At 39.5% G+C, this 26859-nt stretch overlaps 2 protein-coding genes across 4 annotated transcripts in view; both read right to left on the bottom strand.

Moving 5' to 3' along the window:
• Window positions 1–5898, bottom strand: part of foxo3b (forkhead box O3b) — a 37985-nt gene extending 32087 nt beyond the window's left edge. Inside the window, exons 1-2 of the mRNA XM_007255675.4 lie at window positions 5319–5898; window positions 4218–4954 (exon numbers count right to left, since the gene is read on the bottom strand). Of these exons, the coding sequence (XP_007255737.1) occupies window positions 4218–4748 (531 nt within the window). The 5' untranslated portion in view covers window positions 4749–4954; window positions 5319–5898. The remainder of the gene's footprint in view (window positions 1–4217; window positions 4955–5318) is intronic.
• A 5887-nt stretch (window positions 5899–11785) lies between these two features.
• Window positions 11786–26859, bottom strand: part of afg1lb (AFG1 like ATPase b) — a 36587-nt gene continuing 21513 nt past the window's right edge. For 2 of the 3 annotated variants that reach the window (XM_007255677.4, XM_022665386.2), the window contains exons 8-13: window positions 19847–19929; window positions 19247–19317; window positions 18893–18993; window positions 15408–15548; window positions 13568–13681; window positions 11786–12083 (exon numbers count right to left, since the gene is read on the bottom strand). In XM_007255677.4, the coding sequence (XP_007255739.3) occupies window positions 11961–12083; window positions 13568–13681; window positions 15408–15548; window positions 18893–18993; window positions 19247–19317; window positions 19847–19929 (633 nt within the window). In that variant the 3' untranslated portion in view covers window positions 11786–11960. Of the gene's footprint in view, window positions 12084–13567; window positions 13682–15407; window positions 15549–17967; window positions 18128–18892; window positions 18994–19246; window positions 19318–19846; window positions 19930–26859 lie in introns of those variants that run through there. The other variant, XM_022665393.2, reaches the window with a different exon arrangement.

Here is a 26859-nt window from a genome sequence, read left to right as displayed (position 1 = left end):
TGCCTCAGGCTACAGATCCTGTCCTTATTTAAGTACAGCTTTACAAGTAATTTGTGCCTAAATCAGCAGGATGCAAACATTGGATGGTTTTAGCAGAGTAGACAAGAGCAGTACTGTCTGTGGCTTGTAACAATAGTAGTAACAACTCTTTTTGTTACTATAAACAGTAGAACCATTTTTAAAAGGTTCAGTAAAGAACCACCACATACAAGAGGTTTCCCTTGCAATTGTGGAACCAGCCAAAAGCCTTTTAAATATGTGTATAAATATATATTATATAGTACAACTGCCTTTGAGTAACTGTTTTAAGCATGTACCAAAACATGTGTTATCCAATGCTTTCTGATGCAGTAAGTTGCAATATTGCACAATTATTTAAGTAGCAGTTGCATGTCTGTTGACAAATGGACTCAGCTCAAATATACATGATGAAAAAAAAACTGGAGACATACCTACATTTTACCTTAGACTTTGTGTGTGTGTCTGAAAGGGAGTGAGAATGTGTGCCAGACCCTAAGCCAAAGAGAGGCACTTAAAAATTTATTTTAAAAACTGAATTAATACTTAAAAACTGTGAATAACTTAATGTCTGACTTTGAAGTGGGTGTAGTAAAGTAGATAATTTGGCACCAGAGCAATGATCTGCAACACTGTGTAATGGAATGATGAATCAATAAAATATTCTCTCAACCCTTCAGCCCCTCCAGGAAAACCTAAAACATCTAGAGAAGACACACATATATAAGACTGAATCTGGCATGCTGAATTGCAGGAGACTAGGAGTGCACAGTCTGAAATGGATAGAAATCACTCGTTATGTAGGGATATCCGAAAAGTGACTTTTGTCTCAGGCAAATAAAAAAAATTAATGGCAAACAGACTTAAAAATGAAGTAAAACTGGCATTGTAATCTTGCAGACCTCACAAACAAGAGTAATTCAATTGCATAAAATTAACTAAAAATACTGTTGGATTCTTTGATTCATAGAAATCAGAAGCAGTCCCACTCCAGATCCATAATGCTTTTTAATGAGACAAATTTTGAGCTTTAGTTTAAAAAGTAAAATCAGTCGCTTTGAAAAAATCTTTGACTAATAACAAAAAAAAATGTATGTGATCAGATTTGGCTATTAGAGAAATCGGTGTAGGTAGGGTAGGTCATAAAAATGAATTAAAAATTGATTGCTGCCCCCCTGCAATGCATTTAGTGCAGCCCATTTTTTATGTCCATTACATGTAATGGTCCTGGTGACTAGCGAGTTTATGGGTGCTGCAGTGTCACCTACACTGACAGTTCTGTCCCCTCCCCCACCTCTACAACTGCAGTAGATCCAAGAAGAACAAAGGAAACTCCTGCATGACATCCAAACACCCTCATTAGTCCAGACAGGGGCCAGTCGGTACAGCAAGGCTTTCAATGTCATCTGTGTCCAGTGGTCATATCTGTGTGTTTATTTTACTTAAACAATAGACAAAGCCAATGATTTATGTCTTGCTTTCTTTCGTATTGTGCCATTGCTATAATTATCCTTCTTAAAAAAGCAATTAAATTCTACCAGTTACATCATATTGTTGTTGTCGTTGCTGATCAATATCGTTGGAACCGCTAACACTGATATAAAGCCAAAACACGCCCCCCCCCCCCCCTCACAAATCAGTTCATTTTCCCTTTATTTCTCCTACTTTCATTTGCCATGCTGGCACAATGCCAAAACCTTCTGCAACAGCCCGAAAAGGAAACATGTTGTGTTGCACCCACGGCATTGTCCTACCCTCCAACTTTGTCACACTGGCCTGTTATCATGACAGTATGGTGCTACACATTGCCTGGTTTATGTGATCCTGGGGTGAGGAATAAAGCTTCGATTTCTTTTTATATCCATTCTGGAATATGTTAGAAATGCATACAATGCTAATTTTCCCTGTAACCTTTAACACAGTAGAATTCTATGCTGAATAAGCTGTGCAGGATGAATCAGTGCTCATGTGTGCATCCAACCCCTCACTCGGTAAGCAAGGGATAAAACCACTTATGATAAATTTCTCCCCCTCAGTTCCTGCTTTATATTTCATCAGCATAGTTGTAGAGATGTGTAGAAAAACATGCTAATCATCATAAAAAGGCCTATAAAAATGATAGTCCCTTTTGCACAGAAGGCACGTGGGCATGTTAAAATAAATTAAATAGAGTCTGGGGCACACCAATAGACACCAACGTCCTGCAGAGCTGCGCTAAGACACGAAACCTGAAACTTGTGTGTGTAGGTACAGACCTGTTTGCATAAGAGCCAAAAGCAGCACTCTGAATGTCTGTGCATCAGCTGCGCCAGTGCTGGAACGCAGGTCGTGCTTCGCGAGTCTGAGGTTAAGTAACACCAAAGTTCACTGGAACAGGGCCAGGCAGGTTTTCCACATCCAGAAATGGTGGCATGCTCTATTTTGAGCACACTCTCTGGTTACAGGAGGCACAAGGTTTTATATTTCAGACTGAAATCATAGGTTCTAAATCTCACACCTATAGCTTTTTAACATATGCTTCTGTAAACATTGGAGTTTGTGGTAGTGTGGGTCTCCTGTGTAGTAGAAAATATTGTAAAGCGACTGGCGGTGACACATGTAGTAAGTTTTTGGACCACTGTCCTGACTTGCAAAAGTTATATTAATGCCTTGACCCTCAAATATGTCACATGACAAGATCCGTGCCCTGATTGTCAATCTTTAGTGGTTAAAGTTGACAGATTACTACTCTGTAGCCTGACTGTCAAAGCTGTCAAATTCAGTACCCTTAATGTCAAAAGTGTCAGATCAGGACCCTAACTGTCAAAGATGTCAGTACATCTAAATGTCATAGGTGTTAAATCTGTACCCGGACTGTCAGAAATGTCAAATCACTACCCTAACTGTAAAAGGTGTTAAACCAGTACCCTGTCAGAGGTTTCAAATCAGTACGCTAACTGTTAATGATATGAAATCAGTACCCAATCTGTCAAAAGTGTCAAATCAGTACCTTAAATGTCTTAGGTGTCAAATCAGTACCCTAACTGTAAAAGGTGTCAAATCAGTACCCTAACTGTCAATTGTATCAAATTAGTACCCTAAATGTCATAGCTGTCAAATCAGTACCCTGACTGACAAAGGGGTCAGATCAGTACCCTAAATGTCAAAGTTGTCATATCAGTACCATAAATGTCATAGCTGTCAAATCAGTACCCTAACTGTAAATTGTGTCAGATTAGTACCCTAACTGTCATAGATGTCAAATCAGTGCCCTGTCTGTCAAAGGTGTTAAATCATTCCCCTTTTAGAGGTTTCAAACCAGTACCCTGTGTCAATGGTAATAAACAGTAAGTACCCTGTCTGATTTGTCTGTGTCAAATCAGTACTTTAAATCACATAGGTGTCAAATCAGGTACCCTAACTGTCAGAGGTGTCAGGTCAGTACCCTCACTGCCACGTGTCTGATTAGTATGCCATGTATTTTGGTGGTCAAAGCCCTCTGCAGCACACCCAAACCTCAGACCATAGCATACATAAACAGTGTTTTTTTTTGTGTATGAGAGACGATGACAGAAGGTAGCCTCTTGCATGGCCTGTTTTAACCAGAACCTCGCCCCAGGTTGTTATGCAACCCAAAACTCTGAGCGCAATTTAAAATCCCGAGTACACATAATTGGCAGCTCTCCACGGCCCGTCCACTCTTATGTAAGGCGCGTGTATGTGCGTGTGTGTGTGTGTCACGAAGGCAACACCACCACTAAGGCTCCAAAGAATGTATAGGGCAGAGTTCACCCGCTGCAAACAAGCTTAGGCTGTTTTTACTGTATCATCACTGGGCTCTTTACTAGGCGTTATTATTAGTGCTCGTGCTCACACACCAGCTGGGGCTAACTGGTTCTTCCAAAATCGCTTTAGTTTTGCTTAGTTCCCCTTTTGTCGTCCGGATGAATGTTTTTGTTTACATATGACGTCACCTGAATTGCCACGGCGGCTGCGTCACACGCGCACGCGCTCCGTGTGCTTTTTTCTTTTCTGTTTTTTTTTTTCCTCTGGTGCGCGCGCGCCTGTCACAGAACACGCGTTCCTCAGCGTCCTCGCTGCTGCTGTTTTTATTTTGGTGCGTGCTTACTACTGAAACACACACGTATACAATACACACTCGTATATACACACACACAGACAGAGAGAAAGAAAGAGCAAAAAAAGAGAGGGAAGCGTACCTTCCATCCGGCAGAGCTGTTGCTGTCCCCTTTGTCTTTGAAGTAGGGCACGCTCCTGACCATCCAGTCGTATATCTGAGACAGGGTCAGCCGCTTGTCTGGCGTGCTCTCGATGGCTTTGGTGATGAGGTCCGCGTACGACAGGTTGCCCCACGCGTTCCGGCGCGAGGACGTCTTGCGCGGGGTCGTCTGCTGGCCCTGTTGCCCCGCTTGCTGCAGCTGCCCCTGCTGTCCCTCTGCGAGCTGCGCGCCCGCGGTCCCCGCGCCTCCGTTGGCGCTCGACTCCGGCGGCGCACCGGGGCTGCCCGCGCCGTCGCTGCCGCTGCTCGCGTTCACAGCGTTCATCCCGCCCCCGTCCTCCTCATCGTCCTCCTCCTCCGGGATGATGTCCGTATCGGCAGCCCCTGGCTTGATCGAGCCGGACTCGGGCAGCGGCCACGTGCACGACCGCGGGCGCTTCTGAGGCTCGAAGTCCGGATCGATGGCCACCTCCAGCGGTGACAGGGGCTCCGGGGACGCCGAGTCCGCCATCGTGGAGCTCCGACGGACAGAGAAAGAGACGATAATGTGTGTGTGAGTGAGTGTACGTGTGTGTGTGTGTGAGAGAGAGTCACGAGGGCTTCTCACTCAGACAGGTAGAGGCGCGCTGTCACAGTCCAATTCCATGAATGCTCGTCCGCAGTGAGGCAGTGAGACCCCTGAAGCAGACGGTACGCTCCCCCACTCAACACTGCGTCCTGCGGAGTGAGCAGAGAATTGACACGCTCACTACAAGCTCTCCATGCAATAGAATTAATAACTCATCAACACACACTGAGCATCGTGCAATCGCTGGTAGCCTGTAGTTGTAATACTGGACCTGGTACTATACTGGTATTACGCTTCAACAAAGGACATTCACCTACACAATCAGAAAAAATGATGCTGTCACTGAGGTGGTAAACATCAAGAGTATTAATAACCATGTCTCAGTCCCTTTATTTCAAACACATATTGTTTTTGTATTTTTTTGCAATTGTTTGTCGCTATGTTTTTTTTTTAAAGAAGAGTCGTACTAATCTGATGCACTAATTTGAGCAAAACTGTATAAAAATGTCATACCTTTTTCTGACGGTGCAGCAGTTCAGATCCTGCAAGATCTTTAGAGCTCCACTCCAGTGTCGCACTTGAGATCAGCCCGAGCACCACTGATGTAATGCAGCCTCCGAAGCCACAACGTCACAAATAAAACAAAGCCATTCAGCACCAAAGTCACGGCAGGTTCAAGTCATTCAGGCGGAGTTTGGAGAAACACAAAGTCAGTCCTGAGCGCTTCCACATTGACGTATAATCTTTGTTGAAGTTGATTAAACGACGAGAGAAAGAGAGCGAGAAAGAGTGAGTGTCGTCTCAAAGCGCACAGATAAAGAGAGAAAGAAAGAGAGAGAGAGAACCGCGTTGTAGCGTCTCGCTGTAACAAAGACGCCTAAAAGCAGCAGAACCGCTCGCTACGCTGCCACTGTCGCCCCGACGCAGCCCATTATTACTACAGCACTGGAGCTGCTGCTGCTAAACCCTGAGCACTCGCTCCTCTCTCAGCGCTTCAACTTACACACACACGTCTGAGTGGAGAGACAGAGAAAAGGAGATGTAGGCTAACCCCGTCAGACCTCCCCCTCCCCCTCTCTCCAACACACACACACATATACATACACACACACACTCTGCCTCTCCACCTCTCATGCATGGGATCGCCTTTTAAAGGGCCACAGCTCCAGAGTACAGTAAAAGCGCGCGCGCACACTCCCGCACACAAGGGCATGTTCAGGCAAGACACGCGAGATGTTATCGGCGCATTTGGACGGCCAAATATAGACCGCGTTGTGTAAGAATAAAACGCGGCATGTGGCGCCCTCATGAAACCAGACACCCTTTATCAGCTGTGGACATTTCATATCATATCATTTTATATCATATCATATCATATTATATCGTATCATAACCACGCAGTGACGAGGAGACAATTACAGTATAGTAATGTCCCTGCTGGAAAATCCAGATCCAAACAGCCTGTTGCTGACAGCTGGTTGTGGATGATTTAAGCTGGTCTTTGGTCTTAAAAGCTGACAAACCAGTTCTTGACCAGCATAAAGTATGTTACATTTTTTATTTTGGTCATGCTGGCCAACCAGCTTTGTTTTACAGGGCATACTAGTCAACCAGCATGGTCAAACGTGGTTATACTGGTTCTCTAGCCTGGACATAGTTCAGACATGTATAAAGTTCAGACATGTATAAAGTACTAGAGACCCAGACTTGAGTAAAAGTACAAGTTCTTTATCAAAAAAGTGACTTGCATAGAAGCTGTTCTTTAAGCACCTTAAGATGTTTTTTAACCTAAATGAAAGTACTAACATATCTGTATTTTTTGGTACTTATACCAAGTAGTATATTTTAAAATGTACTAGTGAAAGAAAAAGTACAGTACTGTGTTATGTTGTTATTACAAAAAAGCAGTAAAAAAGTTCTTAGAGTGAAGAAGCAGTGAGGTCTTCTTATAAGGTCAGCTTGATTGATTGATTCACTCAATGATAAGGAGCTTCATTTTATCCGGTGACAGTGCAGATCATCTACTGCTCTGGCTTTAGTGATAATGTGGATTTAAAATGATTCATAACAAATATGTATGGGAGTAAAAATATTAAACTCATCAAAATATGTATTGAAGTAAAAGTGTGAGTAAGAGAAACATATAATACTCCAGTAGATACAGATACAGAACTGAAGTAGTTCTGCTTTGTTACTATACATCACTGGTCTGATTTAACATTCTTATAGACAAGCTAAGGCATCAAACTCAAACAAAACCATAACTTGTACTGGTCAAAAATATTTTTATATATATATATTGAGATATATACTAATATATACTATATATACTAATGTTATATATTAGTAGGGTTTATATGAATAATTCTTGTTTAAGGTACATGAAAATTATTTTTTTTACCAAGCCTAATAACCTGTCTGAAGCTGTCTGATAGCCAGAAAAAAACATGTCTACCATAATTCTAGTTTATAGCTCACATCCTGTTTCAGTTCTCTGGCCCTTTAAAATCCCGTGCGAACAGAAGGACACGCCCCCATCGCTTTTTTTGCACATGACGTCATGCCGTTTGCGATGACGACACGACGAATTCCTACGCTCTCTCCTTCTCCTGTCTTCTCCTTTTCTCGCCCAGTAAAGCGAGCCGCGCTGCCTCTTTGTTCCCGCGCACAGATGTGTTAATCAGATCTGAGCCGCGCTGTCCTGCAGTGAGCGCGCACGTGATGGAATGCGCGCCCCCGCCGTACCTGCGTGCGCGCTCTTTTCGTGCCAGGGAACGAGCAGTAAATGCGAATAAGGCTGAATCGTCGAGGCTAATAATTCGATTACACCTGCTGCACTCTGGTACATAGAACAGTTTAATATACAATGAAAACAGTGCTGCTGCTCAGGCATTTTCCACTCCAAAAATGCATGAATCTCGTGGTAGTGTAATATAATGAATGCCATATTTTTCTGCATGCAATGTCTTTTCTTTGTTTTCTATACAGTATCGTTTAAAATCAGCCCTTCCCCCACCGTCCTGTGTTCCCACCGCGTCTCGTTCTTTGGCTCCTTTGTTCCCCCCTACAGGCCCGTATGAAGAGAAATAGCTGAGGCAGCAGGTAGAGCCTGTAATGGTTTAGCTCAGCTGTAGTCTGTGGAGGCTGGTCAGAATGGCCATCTGCAACAATGAACGTGAGCTGATGGAGCTGCCGACGTGGTAACGTTATGAATGAGCAATGGCATTCAGTAGAATGGGCTTGCTCATCAACTGGTGTCTGTCTGTTTTTTGGGGGGAGTGAACATCTATCTCTTGTCCAAAGTAATGTTTCCCAACCTGATGGATAAGAACTGAAAGCAGATCTTTGACTGTTTTGGTTTAATTTAAGATCTTTGACTGACTATCCTGTTAAATAAGCCATTGACGAGCATAGGGTAGGTTTTTTTGTCTGGGTGACCAGCTGGTCTTGAGCTGGATTTTTTGTCAGGGTAGACACAATCACACTTTGTTACACAATTGTATACTGACTGGCTGTGATATTTGCATAGTTTGTAAATAGTGAATGGTGACAATGCTGCAAAAATGTACATTCTTACTTTTTCTTATTCAATTGTGAGTAAGTACACTTTTTCCTATGACACTGAGGCCATGACAGCAGCAGTAGCAGAAAAAAGGGTATGCTCAGTATTAATACAGCACACACACACACTGCAGGCATCAATAGCTTACTGCATTACATATTACAGGCTAATACCAAAGCAGTGTACTTACAGCTCCCAGCAGAGCTTATCTTGATTCTAACACCAGCCTAATATATGTAAACATACATTTACATGATGTTCTTGTTGACCAGCTTTGCTTGTGAGTTGGTGGTATTGCAAATCTGCAGCAACGTCACCCACAAACAAAAACAACAAAACACATGGTCATTTTGCAGTCTACTCAGCTGTCCTTTGCTGCCATCTAATGGTCACAAAAAGGAGAAACACTTCATAGGCAGTTGCCAGTACTGAGTTACCTAGTGGTCAGACAGTGTTTGTCTCTGGGACCTTGAGCTTTAAGTGACTTGCTATGATTTGAGACAAATAAAGAGGAAATGCTGCCATCTGATCTGCTGTAAAACTAAAGGAAGCTATCAGGTGTCACCAGTAGTTCATAAACAAAATTCAGGGCGTAAGAAACAATAGTCGGTAACCTGAAGCCATAAGTCAATTGTTTACGTCGTCATTGTTTAAAAACAGTGGAGTAGGAAATTATCCTGCTGGCTTACAGTAAAATGAATTTGAAAAAGATGAATTATATAACTTAAGACGGAGGCATACATAACTTTGAAGACCACAAAGCATGACTATCCTCACATTGACTTTTAATAAGAAAGCAATTGCTGTGTCCCTACATCAAGCAGTTGTAAACACTACACTTAAGTGTAAAAATGTAATGCTGGACTTAACTATATGTGCTACTATATATGCTAGTCTAAATCTAAAACAAATTATGTTTCTGAAACTTAGCCGATGCTCTTATTCCAGTGTGGCTCACAGTTTCATCTTGTTAAAACAGCAGGTAAATTAGAGTTTGGATTCTTGTTCCGGCTAATACAGAATGGTGTTCTTTCAGAGGGGAGAAATCAAACACTCATTTGCCATGTGAAGGCCAGTAGTGGTGCTACACACTACAGTACACTTCATGGGCTTATCAATACTGCCTTTTTATCCAGTGCTAGGCAGTGAGGCACTCTTTTGGATGAACTACTCATTTAGAACAAAAGAAAGTTTCACATCTCGCATTATCATATAGATTAGACTATAGACTATATATAGACTATAGATTTAGATTACATTGTGCTTTTAAAGAGCCACACAAGCAGACACCTGAGAAGAGTCTCGTGCTGTACAGATGTTTGTGATATGAATGATTAATTAAATATTAAATAAATAAATAAATAAATAAACTAAACACTGCCTATGTTATTTATTTAATTTTCTGCATGGGTTTCTTTGAGATCTAACACTTCTTCCAACTATTTCTGCTGTTTCTACAGTTAACCAGTAGATGGTGCAATGGGGCTTTTATTTTTTTTTTCTTCTACAGGCATGCTTAAAAAATACGTTGTTGGATGATCGTTTCCCACAGAGGAATTAAGCTATACCCAGCCCAAATTTAAATGATTATTTCAGAATAAATTCTCTATTCAGAATACTGTGTAGTCTAGAAGCAGGCTTAATCCTTATCCAAAGAACATTTGTAGACACCCCTTTTTAACAAATCAGCCTGATTTTGATACCTAGGTTTAACAGTAAACGAAAAATACATTTTAGGTCTTATTACTAAAATGTAATAGTGCACAAAAATGTCCTAAAAGTGTTTTATTTATGTACACTACTAAACTTAAAATTATGAGTGCATTTGGACTTATTATTCAGCAAGTGTTTACATACACCAAGGATAAATTTTATGTATTTTTTATGTCAATTAGGATATCTTTTTTATACACATCAAAAATCGTTTTAAAACTACTCATTAGAGTCTTATTAATTTCAACTTCCATTCATCAAATCAATAGTTGGTCAAACATTTACTACACAAGATTGACAAGCCAAAGCCTGGTAGACCTCTCTTTCGAAGCAATTTACAACCAACTGAAGGAACAATGAGCAACAATTATATGCAAATATATTTAATTTTGTACAAGAAAAGAACTAGATAGTTCAAAAAGAAATGCAAATTAAGTCGAAGGGCTGAACAAATTTTGGTCTGAACGATTTGAATGAAACCAAACAAAAAGTACTGGGGAAGGACAGGGAGGCATAAGGTAAATGAAGGCAACAAGTTTAAAAAAAAATACTCCAAGAGTCTTCAAACTGAAAGAATTGCCATTTCATTGTAAAGTATGGAGGTAGCAGCATAATGTTATGGGGTGTTTTGCTAGAAAATGGACTGGTGCAAATTAAATCATAAAGGATTATTTAAAAATACTATAGCAGCATCTTTAAAGTGAGAATGGTGGAACATGTTTGCACATGGGAACAAAAAGATGAATGCGATGCTGTTCTAAATTTGTGGGCTGAACTAAATAGATGTGGAATCCAAGAAACTTGACTAAAGTATCTTTAGTTCTGTCAGAAACAATGCGAAAAATTCCAGAAGAACATTGTTAGATGCTTGTGCCAGGAAACCCATAGCATTTGATCCAAGTTAAGCAATTAAAAAGACAGCAGAAATAAATGTCAACTAAATAAGTTGATGATTAATTAAAGAACAGATAGCGTGTATGGAACATTGAATAAAGATTTAGAAAGTTGTTTTGAAACCCTACTTTAAGTAAGACATGGAATTCAAACCTGTGTCATTTTGAAAAAAAAAAATAGTTTGAAAGTTGTGTATGTGTATGTAAACTTTTGGCCATAGCTGTAGGTAAGACCAATGCCAAGAATTGTCTAGAGAGGCATAACTCTCCCAAACACTGTTCTATGGAGCAGTGGAACTATATTGTACATGGACTGAGCACATCTCACTGGATTTCGCCCCAATAAATCAAAAGGAGGTGTCAACCATCAGCTTTGGATTGAAATGAGTGTAAACTATTCTTTTTGACTAGCAGGGTATAAATGAACCTATAGGTGCAGTACAGGTGTACAACACACATTTCTTACAGATAGGCTGAAAAATTAAGCATTGAGGTTTTCTGTGTAGTTATTGTTACTGAGCGTACCCCTTTTCTGCGGCTGATGTCATGGCCTAAGTGCCATAGGAAAAATATTACGAGTGTACTGACTCACAACTGAATAAAAATGTTAGAATGTTACATTTTTGCAGCATTATCATCATCCACTATTTACAGTGTTCAGTGAATGAAATTATTAATACTATGCAAACATGAGATTAAAATGAAGTTACATTGATATAACACCAGTAGTAGAAGTGTGTTATATATTTGATCAGTTTTAATTTACCTGCATCATTACTACCATTTCGAGGAATAATGTATCTCATACAGGATTAAACTGTAGCCTGTTGATTTTATTTGTCTTAATCCTTACACAAGGATTTTTCTGAAAACATTCCATTATTAAAAAAAGAGCTTAAATATTTCCCCAGAGACAACACAAAAGTCAATGGAAATACCCCTGCAAAGACAAGAATACACACTGGTTTCTGTGTGCTATTTTCACATTCAACTTCCATCTCTTTGAAGCCAGTACTGCTCTGTCTGCATCTCTGTAAGTCGAGACAGTGTCCTCTGCAGGGCAAAAATCTCTTCCTCAGCTGTGAATAGTGTCAATCGCTTCCATGACTCCTAAACACAAACACAGGCATATGATCAATTTACTGGCAAAAACAACAGACTTCCACCGCATGTAGCCCAGACACTGTCAAATTACTGTTCAGAGCTGACTTTTTATTACTGCTAATTATATATTAACTGGCAATGAAATAATCTATTATTTGCTATTTAAACATTTAGGATTCAGGAAAGTGCTTTAATTTGTATCTGTAATTCTTTATGAAGACCACATTTCTTATCTTTTTTTTTTTTTTTTTTAGAAATCTACAGTTTCTTTCCTAAAATAATTTTAACTGGGTGCATGCATTGGTAATGCCATTTGTCTCTATTTTTTTGCATAACAACTGATGACAGTAGAGAGACATAAACAAACATTGACAAAATGTGGAAATCAGTACTACAAATACAGTAAAAATAATCAAATGCAAATAAAAATTGTCAGAATATTATACCTCAACATTCTGCTGCATCAAGAATATTGTAAATAATATATATATACATGTAAATATCAGTAAAATCTAAGATGGTACTCAGAAGACTGTACCATTTATTTACTGTTAGGATTATACCAGTATGGAAAGTACAAAGAAAAGTTTCAAACATTTATATGTTCATTTATTTAGAACATTTTAATTGTAGAAAGTCTAAATTTAATTTTTTTGTTTCTTTGGCCAACTTTTATTTATAATTATTTTCAGGTCTGTGACAAAAATAAAGCTGAGATGGGACAGTTTTTAAAGATAGTAATGGGGTAAAAAAAAAAACTAGTGGTGTCAATCGATTCAAATGTATAGGATTAATCGCAGTAGTTCTTGACAAGATAAAAAAAATCTATTAATGGGTATTTCAATGCAAACCACACTTATCAATGTTGGATCGGAAACATGGAATTACATTTACATTATTGGTGTTGATCACTTAAAAAATAATCGTATCATCATGATTAAATATACCTGGCAAACAGATTAAAGGCTTTTTTTTCTTTTTCTTTTTTAACAATATCTCATTGCAGTTTTTGTTTTTATGAATTGGCGCGTTAGGAGAGAAAACATGCTGAATTACCAGCAGGAACAGCAGCTATGTGTGTGTATGTGTGTGTGTGTGTGTGTGTGTGTGAGAGCATGCGAGAGAGAGAGAGGGATAGTATGAGTTAGTGGTAAGATGTAATCCATATTTCAACATAAATAAAACATAATCTATCTAACTTCTGAATTCCCAAGTAGATATTTGGGGTTGAACTACTACCCATAACCCAGTGACCTAATGTAAAAGAAATGACAGTTAAAACTCGCCTCGCCTCCATACTCCATACTTTTTGAGCTGTCCAATGAAATCAAGTTAGAGGCTCTGATTTAGCTAGTATGTGCTTAATCTTTTACCCAATCAGTTCTGGTGGTTTTGTGTTACTTAAAAAAAAGTCCAAGGAATTGCAAGTAAAAGCTCGGTGGTGAACCCCCCTCCTCCTAAACTTTAGAGTTCCTAAAGCACACTCTTACATTGGTCAGGCCAAGCTCATCCAACATCAGACGGTCGCGCTCTTCTTCTCCAGACAGTGGGCCCCCAACAAAGAGAAGCTGCAGAGGGGCCTCAGCCAACACCACTACTCTCACCTAAAAGAGAGCAGCAGAAAGAGAGAGACAGCTCTTGAGAGAATGAGACATGACTGAGCTTAACTCAAATAGGATAGCTAGGAGAAAAAGACTGAACAAAAGTATAGCACCATATACTAAATAGATAAAATAACTAATCAATGTTTATTAATTGAACCTAACTAAAATAATAATGCAATGTGAATAAATACTCACATTATTAAATAGCTGACACATCATAACGCTTGCTTATATTGTCCTAACAGAATCAAGATCTTCATTTATAGATGAAATGACTGCTGCATGCACCTAAAATGGAACTTATAGTTCTAATAGTATTCAGGTTAAATTCAATAAGTGCCCTGTTAACTTAAAAATGGTCCCTCCCATTTTACGTCCCCCCCTTACCCCCATCCAACTGTTAGGAAAAAAACACTAAATTAAATCCTTAAAAAAGGATACTTGTGGCAATTTTACTCCCTACTAGGGCTGTAGAATACATAATAAAAAAATAAGATTCCATGATAAAAAATAAAGAAAGAGCTGTGTTAACATTGTTAATAAAAGCTATTTTTATGGCCACATGGGAGCCTCAAAACAACTCTCAAATGTTCTGACAACAAAGATTGTTCAACATCATGGTTTAGAGTAAAGATATAAAAATCTATCTCAGAGATTTCAGCTGTCAGTTTCCACCGTGAGGAACAGAGTGAGGAGATGGAAGAACCACAGACACAGTTCTAGTTAAGACCTGAAGTGGATAAATCTCAGATAATCGGAGGAGAAGGATGGTGAGAACAGTCATAGTCAACCCACAGATCAGCTCCAAACACCTACATCATCATCTTGCTGCAAATGGAGTCACTGTGCACCGTTCAGCTATTCAGTGCACTTTACACAAGGAGAGGTAAACACTTGCTCCCCACAGTAAAATGTGGTGGTGGTTCATCATGCTGTGAGGCTGTGTTCAGTGCAGGTACTGGAATCTTGTTAAAGTTAAGAGTCTCATGGATTTCAGTTAATTTCAGCAGATTCTTGAGAACAATCAGTGAGAAAGTTGAAGTTGCTCCGGGGCTGAATACTTCAACAACACAACGACCCTAAACTCTAAACTCTGCTCTAAATCTGCTAAAGCGTTCATGCAGAGGAACAAGTACAACGTTCTGGAATGATCATCTCAGTCCCCAGACCTGAATATTATTAAAATCTGCGGTGTGATTTAAAGCGGGCCGTTCATGCTCAAAAATCATCAAACCTGACTGAACTGGAGATAATTTGTAAAGAAGAATGATCCAAAATATCTTAAACCAGAAGTCAGACTCTCATTGGAAGCTATAGGAAGCGTTTAGAGGCAGTTATTTCTGCAAAAGGAGAGTCTAATAAATATTGATGTAATTTTTTCTGTTGGGGTGCATTACAAGTGTATTACAATTAGTTTTAATAATTATTGCACACTTTCTGTAAATTCTATAAACTTCATTTCACTTCTCAAATATCACTGTGTTCGTCTGCTATAAGATATATTTAACTGAAATTCCTGATCTAAACAAACTATGATTTAAAAAGGTAAATCATTAAAATGATCAGAGGTCGCCAATCTTTTTTATACCGCTGTATCTGGATATCCAACAGCATTATTGCACATCACATTTTTTGCCCATGTTGTATTGCTATTAATTTTACTCCTAATGTAATAAAAGTACACTGAGTGTTTAAAGATGCTGTCTCAATGTTTCAGAGTGTTTACCTTCTGGTCATAGAAGATGTCAATAAGTGTAATGAAACGCCTGACTTGGTCTTTCAGTCCAACCTTCAATCGAGGCACGTTACGGATGATGACTGTGTCAAAGTGCCGCACTAGCTCCAGATAATCGCTTGCTCCTAATGGCTGAAATGCACACACAAAAACAGAGATACAAGACAACAATGAATACTCTATATCTATCCTCATTCAACAAATCGCTATTAAATTAGTGCATTAGTGACATTAGTTGAAGTGCTCTTACTGTAATAAACAGAATTTCAAGTGAGTAAAACTCGTCTGTTTGTTTTTCTGAGCCCACTCTACCTCCACGAACAGTATATGGCGTGTTTGTGAAGTCCTCTATGTGCCTTTTCACTTATCCATCTGTTGCTCATGTCTTGCTGTATTCCTCTGACCTTTTTATGTTGTAGGAAAACCAGGTAACAATGTGACTTGTATGTGTGTCTGTGTGTGTGCACGCCTGTATGGTAACCAAGCGGCAAGGTACATTAGAACATGCTGACATTGTCCCGGCTGCATTAGTCTGACCATGAAGACAAAGAAATTGAGGACTCTTCATACACACACACACGCACACACACATGGATGGAAGTGAACAGCACTCTCGAAAGGGCTGAAGGACACAGAGACTGCATGTCGGCTCCATTAGAGAACGGCTTGCTGATTCTCTCTTCTGCGCTCACAAACAAAAAGCTGACAAGCAACTGCATCACTGACAGTACGCCTCCAAGCAAGCATCTCACCATTTCTCTACCATACACACCACCGTACTTAGAGTAGCCGTCATCAAGGATGTGGAGATAAACTGTCTAATGAATGGACAAAGAAGACAGGAAGAAAGAAATCTGTTGATGATTTACTCTCTGTATCTCATATCAAAAGGCTGCAGTGTTTTTTTAACAAAGCTGTTTTAGCTAATCAAATAGCCTTTCACAGTTAATGCATCAGAATCAGCACTAATACTGTCAATTACACACAGTATCAGTATTTTACGAGAGAGCACTAATACCATGAAGCACTTACAGTTGCACATGTGTACCAGTAGATGATATTTGATATCTGGGACACAAAACACTGCTTTCACTAAGAGAACACCTATACAAATAAAGCACTGTAAATATCTGGATTTATAGGCACTTATCAAGCAATTAAGACAGAGTTGATACCAATATTGTTGTCATCGGTATCAAGATCTGAGGAGAAAAAGTGGTATCAGTGCATCCCTATATTCATACACAAATACACAAAAAATAAATCCTTTGACTGCTTTAAAATTGTGCTAACACTCAACACCGCAGTGAAGGGCAATGAAAAAACACAGACAGTCATGTTCAGTTTGCAGTTTCTATTGCTGAATGTTTAAAAGTGTGAAAATGTGTGAATGAACTGCTCATGTGCTGAAAAGAAGAAAAATCATAACCCCTTAGTGACTGCCAAGAAACTGCTGTAGATAATAATGATGTAAATAATGTCGTCATGCTGCACCCTCCAGATTACATAGTATCAAAAAATCAGAAAGAGTATCAAAAGTAAAGTTTGGTGGAAGAGAAAATTGGTCTGGGGCTTGTTTTTCAAGGCAGTGTTTTTAGGCCCAATCCCATTTCACCCCTTGGCCATACCACTTATCCCTACCCTTTTTTTTTTTTAGAGTAACCCTTCCCCTTGGAACAGAGTTACAAGAGAAAGGGGTGAAATCCTCCCAGTAGAAATTGGGCAACCCTTCAAGCACCTGATACGTCATCAGGAGTGCTAAAGTTCAGTAACCTAGCTGCTGCTGATTTATTAGTTAATTTTATTGCTTTATTGTATGTCTTCAGAAAGGGGGGAGATGGTGCAGAAATTATTTTTTATTGTCCATTCCTTAATTTCTCTATGATGGGGAGCTGAGATTAGCTTTAATTAGCTTTTATTTCATTTTATATTTCCGTTCTGCCTAAAATGGTGCAGATCCTGCCGTCTGTTGTACCATTTAAGTTGGAACGGGAACTTTAGCTAGCTAGCTACTGACACAAACTACTAGCTATGCTGCGGGAAAGTTGCCTTGATCTGAAGAAATTTAAGAACAGATAAGTCAACAAAGTCATTGACATCTATCAGTTTGGAAAAGGTTATTTCTAAGGTTTTGGGACTCCAGTGAACCATAATGAATGCTGTTTTTCACAAATGAAGAAAACATGGAACACTGGCGAACCTTCCCAGGAGTGGCCGGTCTGCCAAATTTATTCCAAAAGGGCATGGAGAATATAGGAGGTTCCAAAATAACCCAGAACAGCAACTAAACAATGCAGGTATCACTTGCTTCAGTAAGGGTCAGTGTTCTTCATTCAATAGCAAAAAAAGAAAATCTGCAAAAATGGTATTTATTGAAAAGTTTCACTGTTGGCCAAAAAGTCTCACATTTGCCAACAGACATCTAGATGATTCCCAGGAATTTGGAAAAATATTCTGTTGGCTGGTGACAGAAAAGTGTAACCTTTTGCAAGGTGTGTGTCCAGTTAAATATGGCATAAAACTAACAATAATAAAAAAAAGAACATCATACTGAATGTAAAACATGGTGGTGGTAGTGTGATGGTCTGGGGCTGCTTTGCTGCTTCAGGGCCTGGACAACTTGCTGTAAGAGATGGAACCATGAATGTCCTCCCATTAGTTTGTGACCAGGCATACTTGGGTTCTGCAGCAGGACAATGATCCAAAGCACACTAGAAAAGCAAAATGTGGGTTTTGGAGTGATCTAGTCAAGTTTTTTATTTAAGATGCTGTGGCTTATGACCTTAAACAGGCAGTTTATTCTGGGAAATTCTTCAATATGGCTGACTTAAAACTATTCTTCAAAGACGAGTGGACCAAAATCCCTCCACAGAAATGTGAAAGACTCATTTCTCAGTTATCGCAAATGCTTGATTGCAGTTGTTACCACCAAAGGTGGCAAGACCAAGTTGTTAGTATAGGGGCAAACACTTTTTCACACAGAGCCATGTTTGTTTGAATTGTGTTTTATATTTACTCAGGTTATATTAGTTTGATATGAAAATGAGTTTGTTATTCTGAAAAAAGTTACTGTAATAAAAAGGCAAAGTCAATAGAAATCTTTAGGGGGGCAAACACTTTTCACAGCACTGCATTTCATTATAATCACATTGACGGACTGAACACATTCTAGGGGCTTGTGAAAAAAATAGGAAAACCATATTTAAACATGGTAATTTTTACATGTTGCAAGATGAAAATTTTATTTCTAAACACATACAACTAAAGAAAACTTTTTGTAAACATGTATTTCTTTAAAAAAAACATTGTGCATAAAAAATCTACAAAAATATTATTTTATTTATATTTATAATGCAATTGTAAGTAGCTAATGGTTAGCTGCACTGCATGCTAATTCCATCAAATATTTTTATTTTAAAAAAGAAGGGTAAGATATGATGAGCTGTTCAATAGAAAATCTCTATCTCTTTACTCACCCTGTCACAGAGCTCCTGAAAGGTGCAGTCTGCGATGGTTCCACAGGTGCGGCTAAGGGTCAGCTGTCTGCCCTGCACTGTCAGCACTCTAGGCCTCATTACTGTAGGATTGCACAATAAACTCAATTAGCAGCAGTTATCCTGCTGTATAAAACTTGCATTAAACATGGGGTGCAATCAACAAAATCATACACACACACACAGACACACACACACACACACACAGGAAAAAGCCCCCAAGGCCCCTTCGGTCTCTCAGGCAATTGTTCTGGAAACACTCTGCTTCTCTCTCTCTCTCACTCTGTCCATCTCTCTCGCTCTCTCATTCTAACTAAGGGAAATTAACTTGTGTACCATCATTTTGTCTGTAAGCCAATTCATCGAACAGCGTATTCACGGCGGCCTCTGCATCGGGTTCGCTGGATCTGTGGAAAGCAGGAGTGAAAGAGAGAGAATAGAATATGAAATTAACCAGGTCTGAAGTGCTCGGATCAAACAGAGAGTGGTGCGAGGCTGTGTTTAGCTTTTCAGGGCGACTCAATAGAACAGGATGTTGGGTTCAAAACAAACACTGTGGATATGAATGGGAGCCAGCAGCAATCGGGTACCTACCAACACACACATGCAGACACACACACACGCGCACACACACATTAGCATACACTGAAAGGGCAGCTGTTGAAGAGCATAGGTTTGTAATGAGTCAGTGGAAGGCACAGTTTTTATTCCCTGCATCTACCCTTAAGTGTCTCTTCTTCCCCCTCTGTATTTCTCTGAATGCACCGCACAGTCCGTCTTTCAGCTCAGACATTTCCATAGCAGCCTTCTTGGATTCTTAGTTAATAAACATTGCGTTTTCACTACCACACAAATACACACAATCAACAAGGAGTAAGGAAAATGCGCAGGAAGAAAGGAAAAGAAAGGAAGAGAGCAGGCAGACAGGAGTCTTACATGTAATAGTATTTTTCTGGAGGCATCATCTCTCTCCTGCGATAGTCTATTCCAGTGTCCAAACTGAGAGTGCGGCAATGTTCCTACAAGCAAATGCATAGGACATATTAAAAACGTATACAGTAAAGCACAGGATAAAGTATGTTAGCAAATGTTTATTAAACATTGCTTGTGATAAATTCTAAAGTTCTGTACAGAAACACAATGAGCTCTGGTTCTTTTTCACACAGGTTCCAGTGCAGTATAAATCTCACCTCCAGGCGGTGACAGTGTGATATATTTTTCATGTACTGGCAAACTTAAAAGACATTACTCGCTTGTGTTAGAGTTGTAATGCAAGTCCTCCAAACATAACCCCCCTGTCATAAAGTTACCAAAAATGTTCTCATGGGCTGTTCATCTGAACCCTGTGTTTATGAATAGCTCTGTTCTTTCAGTATTTAACCATTGCCTAGCTTAGCATTATTTCTTTGTAAAGAATGTTTTTTGCTGTACCATGAAAATAAAAAATAAAAAGGTTTCATGCCAAAACCTCCTATTAAAAATGTCAATCATAAAACAATTATAAAACAATGTCTTCGAATATGATTTTGACATTTTTTTTTATATCTTGATAATACGTTTTGCAATATTATCTGGATTCTCCAATCACAACATTAATTTCCGATTAAGGACATACAGATTTTTATTTTACTTGCACTAATGTCAAAGTAGTCTGAGGAACTTTAAAATATTTAAATATTTTAAATATTCTTGTCAAGTCAGTACAACAAATACAAATAACTCCAGCGTTTTCTCTCATCAACACTATAGTATATCAGTTATGATATGAGATGTGAAGAGTTTTTACAAGTAAAACTTTCAATCAAAACATCAATATTCTTACAAATATATACTTCTTTAAATATTTACATCTTATTTTTTTTTAACTTTTCAGATTATCAAACAAACTTTAATATCAGACAAATATAAACTGAGTAAATATAAAAAGCACTTTTTAAATGATGAATTCATGCATTTAGGGAAAAAACTATCAAATTAATCTACCCTTTGTGAAAAAGTGTTTTGGAGCTCCAGCAGACCACAGTGCTTTTCCACCAAAAGAAGAGGATTGTTCTTGCAACTGTTCTGTTCAGGCTTATAAGAATCATGGTGTTTTTCAGCGAACCAGCCCATGTTTTCACCAGATTTAGTGGAACCGTCAAAAACGTCACATCAGTGTCATCAATAAAGGGCGTTGCACAGATTCAATTCATAAGGAAAAGACGAAAACGGTATCCATGAGAGAGGCAAAAAAAAAAAACACTACAGAACAAAATGACCTGTCTCACATTTGCCAAAAACATCTTGTTGATACATACAAAACACATAATTTCAGAAAAAGAACATCATACTGAATGTAAAACATGGTGGTGGTAGTGTGATGGTCTGGGGCTGCTTTGCTGCGTCAGGGCCTGGACAACTTGCTGTAATAGATGGAACCAGAAATTTTGCTGTTTCAGACAATCCTGAAGGGAAATATCCAGCCGTCTGTTCTTGACCTCAAGCTCAGGCGTACTTGGGTTCTGCAGCAGAACAATGATCCAAAGCACACAAACAAATTCACCTCTGAATGGCTTAAATAAAAAAATGAAGGTTTTGGCAAAAATCTTTTCACGCCCCTGTAGGTGAATAAAGTATGTCAAACTATCCAAAATCCCACAATATTTATCTATTTACGGACGCTATATAAAGATTGTGGGATGTTTGGTGGTTTGACGCACTTTTTTACCTATTTAACAGAGGTTTATTTGGTGTCTAAATATGTACCCCTAGATAGCTTCAGTCTTCAGATCGCACTGTTTTGATTGCATAAAAAGCGGTTTTAACTTTTACTCAGATTTTAATAACATAAAAAAATAAATTTATTGTTTTGCTATTATAAATGATCCATAAAGTATTGCCAGTGTCTTGCCAATTCACAGTTGTTGTATTTGTACCCATTTTATGCAATAAACTATTGAAATTAAAATGATTTAAATTATAGAACTTTAGAATTGAAATTCCCATTTAAAACCACCTGTAATAATTCCAGTGTATACCCCTCTGTCTCTTTTTTCTTTCTGTTGGTATACTGTCACAAAGTATATTCTTCTACTGGACACTGATATTTCAGGTCTAGAGCCTAGAAAGCATGATGAAAAACACTAGATCCAACCAGTCTGGTAGTTTATCAGCCACTCAAACAAGTGAGTGCATCTAGGCTCTAAGTAACACTCAAACTAAGCAGAATGCCAGAGACACAAGATGACAAAAAACGGGCTGATGAAAAGGACGGGTGATTATTTTTAACAGAAGTAATAATATATGGCCTCTGCCTGAATCAGTTCTCAATGACAGTTCCGGCGAATTATGAAATCAGTGAATTTTCCGCCACCCTTCTCCTTGAACCGGGCATAATTAGCAATCACCACATGGAGCGAGAGAGGAATGATATATTCCTATTTCCCCCCCCTATCTCTCTGCTCTTCTCCCATTCTCCGATGCTGTCAACTTTTCTCTCTCAAGCTCAGAGTTCCGCGTCCGAGCCAATTGGCTGAATCAGACGTAATGACAGGCTGACAAACCGTGAGCGGCAAAACACAAAAGGGAAAGTGTTGCTTCATCAGCCCCGAGCGACCTTGTCACTGAGTCGCTTCGTAAACAGCCGCCACGGTGCAGACAGACACCAAATCAGGTTGTTCCTCCCTCTTTCCGCTGTCTTACCTCTTTTCCCTCTTTCTGTTTCTAAAAAAAATTTTTTTTTTCTCATGAGCGTACCTTGACAACTGATGGGCTAACCTAAATGTCGCTCAGAAAAGGGGGAGGTACAGGAGGAAGACGGGGAGCAAGGAGTGAGTGGAGGAGAGCAGAAACACAATCAATGTGTGGTTATATATAATCAGCTGGAGACGTGTCCCCTTGTGGATCATTGCATGATTATGGCCTCTGATGGGTTCATTAGAGACCTATAACTCCTCCAAGATCTTCATCTTCAACCCCTCATTGTCAGCCTCCCCCACAAGACATCCCACCTCACATGCACACGTCTTTTTAATACCAAAAATACTTTCAACAAGACACACAGCCATGACCAGCCAATGTCCCACATGCTGCAGCACATCAGCTCTCTTGAACAAATGCCTAATTACATAACATTATTTCCTTTAGAGCTAAACTTCTGAAGTAACTTCTGAAACAGTTTGAGCAGACCTTTACTGTGATCCTTGCAGACATGACACCAATAAACTGGCCTTTTAGTGAACTGACCGTCAACTCGTACACACTTTCACAGAGGTGTGGCAGGTTGTTTTACCTTTTAAAGTCAAGCCGGACACATGTAGCGGCCGGTAAGCTAATATACTGGATGTCCAGGGCCTTTCTGGACAACAGTTGAGAATGGAAATGAAAAGGCGAAAAAATGGGATTGTGTGCGCTTCTCTCTCTGCCTCTCTCCCTTTCTCTCTCTGGTTCTCAAAAAAGTTGCCTTTCAGTTTTTCAAAGCGAGCCTTGCCATTGAGACCGAACAAAAGCTAAAGATAGCTGGTGATTGGGCCCTGATGAGGTCCACTACCTCATTACTGACGGCCGAAAACATTTGATGCTTTTTTTTTTTGCACCCTCCCCCTTTACGGGCTAGAGAATTGACTGAGCTGGGCTCAAAGAACGCAGGGTGGGAAGACTGAAAAAGAGAAGGGGGTGGAGGAGTTGGGGGGAGAGGTTGTTGTCCATTCATCTGTGTGTGTCTTACAGCCACTGTGGAAAGAGGAAAGAAAAAGGGGGGTGGAATGGAGGGAGGGGTAGAAAGAGAATGAGAGACAGCTTAAAACAGTGCCTTTATGCTTTTGAGCCCAGGACGACTCCTCTTACATCAAAGTGTTTTCACCACTATGGTGTGTGATTTCGTGTGTGTGTGTGTGTGTGTGTCTTGGGTGAGCGTATTCAGAGATTAAGTGACTAGTGAGTGAGTGTGTGTGTGTGATGGGGGTGGCTAAAGATGTGAACACACTAATTACACCTAATTATCTATTCCCTTTACATGTAGCAGGCTTTGTTGGCTACTCCAAACGTTCTCACAACGTTTTTGAAACGTTCTCACAACCTTGTGCTGCCCTGGGCACAGCTCTTAAAGAGGCAACACCTTTAGAACATCTGCACTACTTTAAAATGCGTGGACCACCCCAGAACTCGCCCTCTCCTCAGCTTTTGCTCCACACACACCTAAGATAAGCACACCTGATGACTAGCCATAGTTATAGGTAACGAGAAACACCCAGGGTGAAGATGATAGCGGGGCAACCTAATGGAAAGATGAGCAGCTTGGCTGTGGTAGCGATATAATGACAAGTGACATTAGATATAATCTGTGTGTCCGTCTCTCCACATCCTGAATGCTTTATTAGATTAGATCTCTCTCTGAGGTGGCCTGCTCAGACTAACCGCCTGCGCTAATTAGCCATCATTTCCCACAACCGCTAAAGAGAGCACCCGCTCAGCTCTTTCAATCGCTCCCCTTAAACACTACCAAGGCTGAGTCGATTTCTCTGAACACTTTGAACTTTACCATGCAGGTTAGTACATTCTGTCTCCAAGCAAAAAAAAAGGAATGGAAAAATAAACGAAATATGAAAAATAAGGAGTTGTTATTGTTGGCTAACCAAAGGCCAGAGGGACAATAGCAGTCATTCAACATCAATTCCCTCTCTCTAAAGCATGCTCTCTTCCCATGTCACTCCATCATCATACTTGTGACTCTGCCCAGTGGAGTCCTTCACCATGTGAACACACACACACACAGCCCAGCCACCACTTACATTTATTTTCCTTTGTATAATATTTTGAAATACTTGGCTTACCGTATGTACCAATTAGTCCCAACAAAAGAATGGAGGAGGAGGGAAACGAACAGGGAACGAGAGAGAATGGAGGAAAAATGAAGAGAGACACTTGAGCTAAATTAAGGTTATCATATTTCTGAGACAATGCTGTAATGCTTCTACCTGTATGAGTGAGCGAACAGGGGTAAAAAAAAAAAAAAAAAAAAAAAAAAAGTCAAAGCACAGCTAGAGTTTGACGCACAAATAATGCTTGACCCTGGAGAGCTGGATGTGGAGAATAACAGGGGAAAGAAAAGGAGAAATACCATGCTGTTCAAAAGCATTTCCAAACAGTGGTGCGACCTTAGACTTAAAAACCCAACATACAAAAGTGAAAAGCTGAATGAAAATAGTGAAAGAATATCATCCAAAAAGCACAATAAGAACTGAGGTTGTTGAAGATTGCTCTTTTAGAACCCACATTCTCAGAAATAACATAAGCTAGTTGCCATACTGAACAGTACTGAACAAACATGTTAAGAACCTTCAAATATTTGAACCAAAAACTACCTACCCGGGGCCAGTTCCCCCAACAGCATCTAACAAGATCATCTAACAAGATCTGGGACAGAGAGGGTTTAAAGCTTATTCTACCATTTAAAAATTGTCTTTGTGTCATACATTTGTGATTTAACTGTCACTGTTTGTTTAAACATTTTAAAGCTCTATTTTTTCTGGCTGATCAGGTATTATAACTGCTTTGGTGAATCAATACTCATAAACTGATAAAAAAAAAAGTGTGCTGGTGATTGAATTGAGCAAATCCATGTGCTGGCTGGGGGGTCCAGGAGACAAATCTAAACTTAAAATTAGTGGACACCATATCATTGTTTCCTAAATAAGAAATGCAGTTCTTTAACTGTATTCTAATGTGGCATTCTTACAAACAAAATACACTTTATGTAAATGCATATGTTTCTAAATAATATGCTTAGGTGTTTAAAATGCGTGCACTGTTATAAAAAAAATTAAAACTGTGCTCATCTCTGTTCCTGCTATTCTCTATCAATATCTGTGTGTGTGCTTTTGTGTATCAGATACGTAGGCTCCACTTTTTCAGGGAGAAACAAGCTTGTGAAGGGGAATAAGATCCTTTTAGACAGAAATGTGAGAATATATAGCAGACAAAAAAGGAGCAAATACGTCCTGGGAACAGACATTGTACTTTGTACTTTGCCCATTAAAAGCTGGGACCTCTAGCTTTTTTACCATTATAATGTTAGAATGTTTATATGAATCAACAACAAATCACAACAATGCACACAATTTACTGTATAACAATATGAACTGTTCAGAAGTGAATGTAAAACTACTGTGTAAGGTACAAGAGTTACTACATGAGGGTCCAGTCAATGTCTGAACCTGCTAACGAGTTGTACAGAGTTTCACTGAAAAAAAATTAGCTGGAGCTTTTAACAAGAGCTGAGATTTTTCTTTTAATATTATATTAATAATTTAAAAGAAGGCACCGTGTTCCCAAATGCTGACTATTTATATTCAAGAACACAGAAACGTCTAGGTCTTATGAGGAGGAGAGGGTCACAGACCCTCCACACACTCACAAAACACAGAAACCACGACCCAGACTTTCCCTTATCCCTTCAAGTCAGCCCCACATGCATCTAAAGTCATCAGGCCTGAGTGGACATGACACGATTCTCTCAGGCCACCCTGGCCTGCTTCAGGCTCCTGAATCGCTGAAACACACCAAACCCAGATGGCTTCACAAAGGAGCAGAGAAGCAGGGGAGGCCAGGAGGACGAGGGCTATTCAGCACCCCTATCAGGCAGCGTTAAAGGGGGACGCAGCACAGGGTGACTTTAGGCACCCTGCGGCTCTAATAGGGAAAAAATGACCTGAAGGGGCACGGTCACTGTGTTGGCCCACTGACCCCAAAGACTAGGGGTCCAAAACATGAAGGAATCGCTGCCTGAATGAAACTTTTCCCGACACCTCATGGCATGGTCTACTTAGCACTCTATGTCCGTAGCACCCTGTGTGCATAGAGATGATTTTTTTTCCCATTTTATTTTCTTTTTTTCATCTTTTGTTTTTTACTTTTTTAACAAATATGGACCTGCAGTTTGTGTTGAAGATGAAAAAATGTTTTTCTTCTGA

Source organism: Astyanax mexicanus, chromosome 1 (genome assembly GCF_023375975.1).
Source record: "Astyanax mexicanus isolate ESR-SI-001 chromosome 1, AstMex3_surface, whole genome shotgun sequence".
Lineage (NCBI taxonomy): Eukaryota > Metazoa > Chordata > Actinopteri > Characiformes > Acestrorhamphidae > Astyanax > Astyanax mexicanus.
The sequence above is the reverse complement of the archived record's forward strand: the minus strand, read 5'-3'. Positions and strand labels throughout refer to the sequence as shown.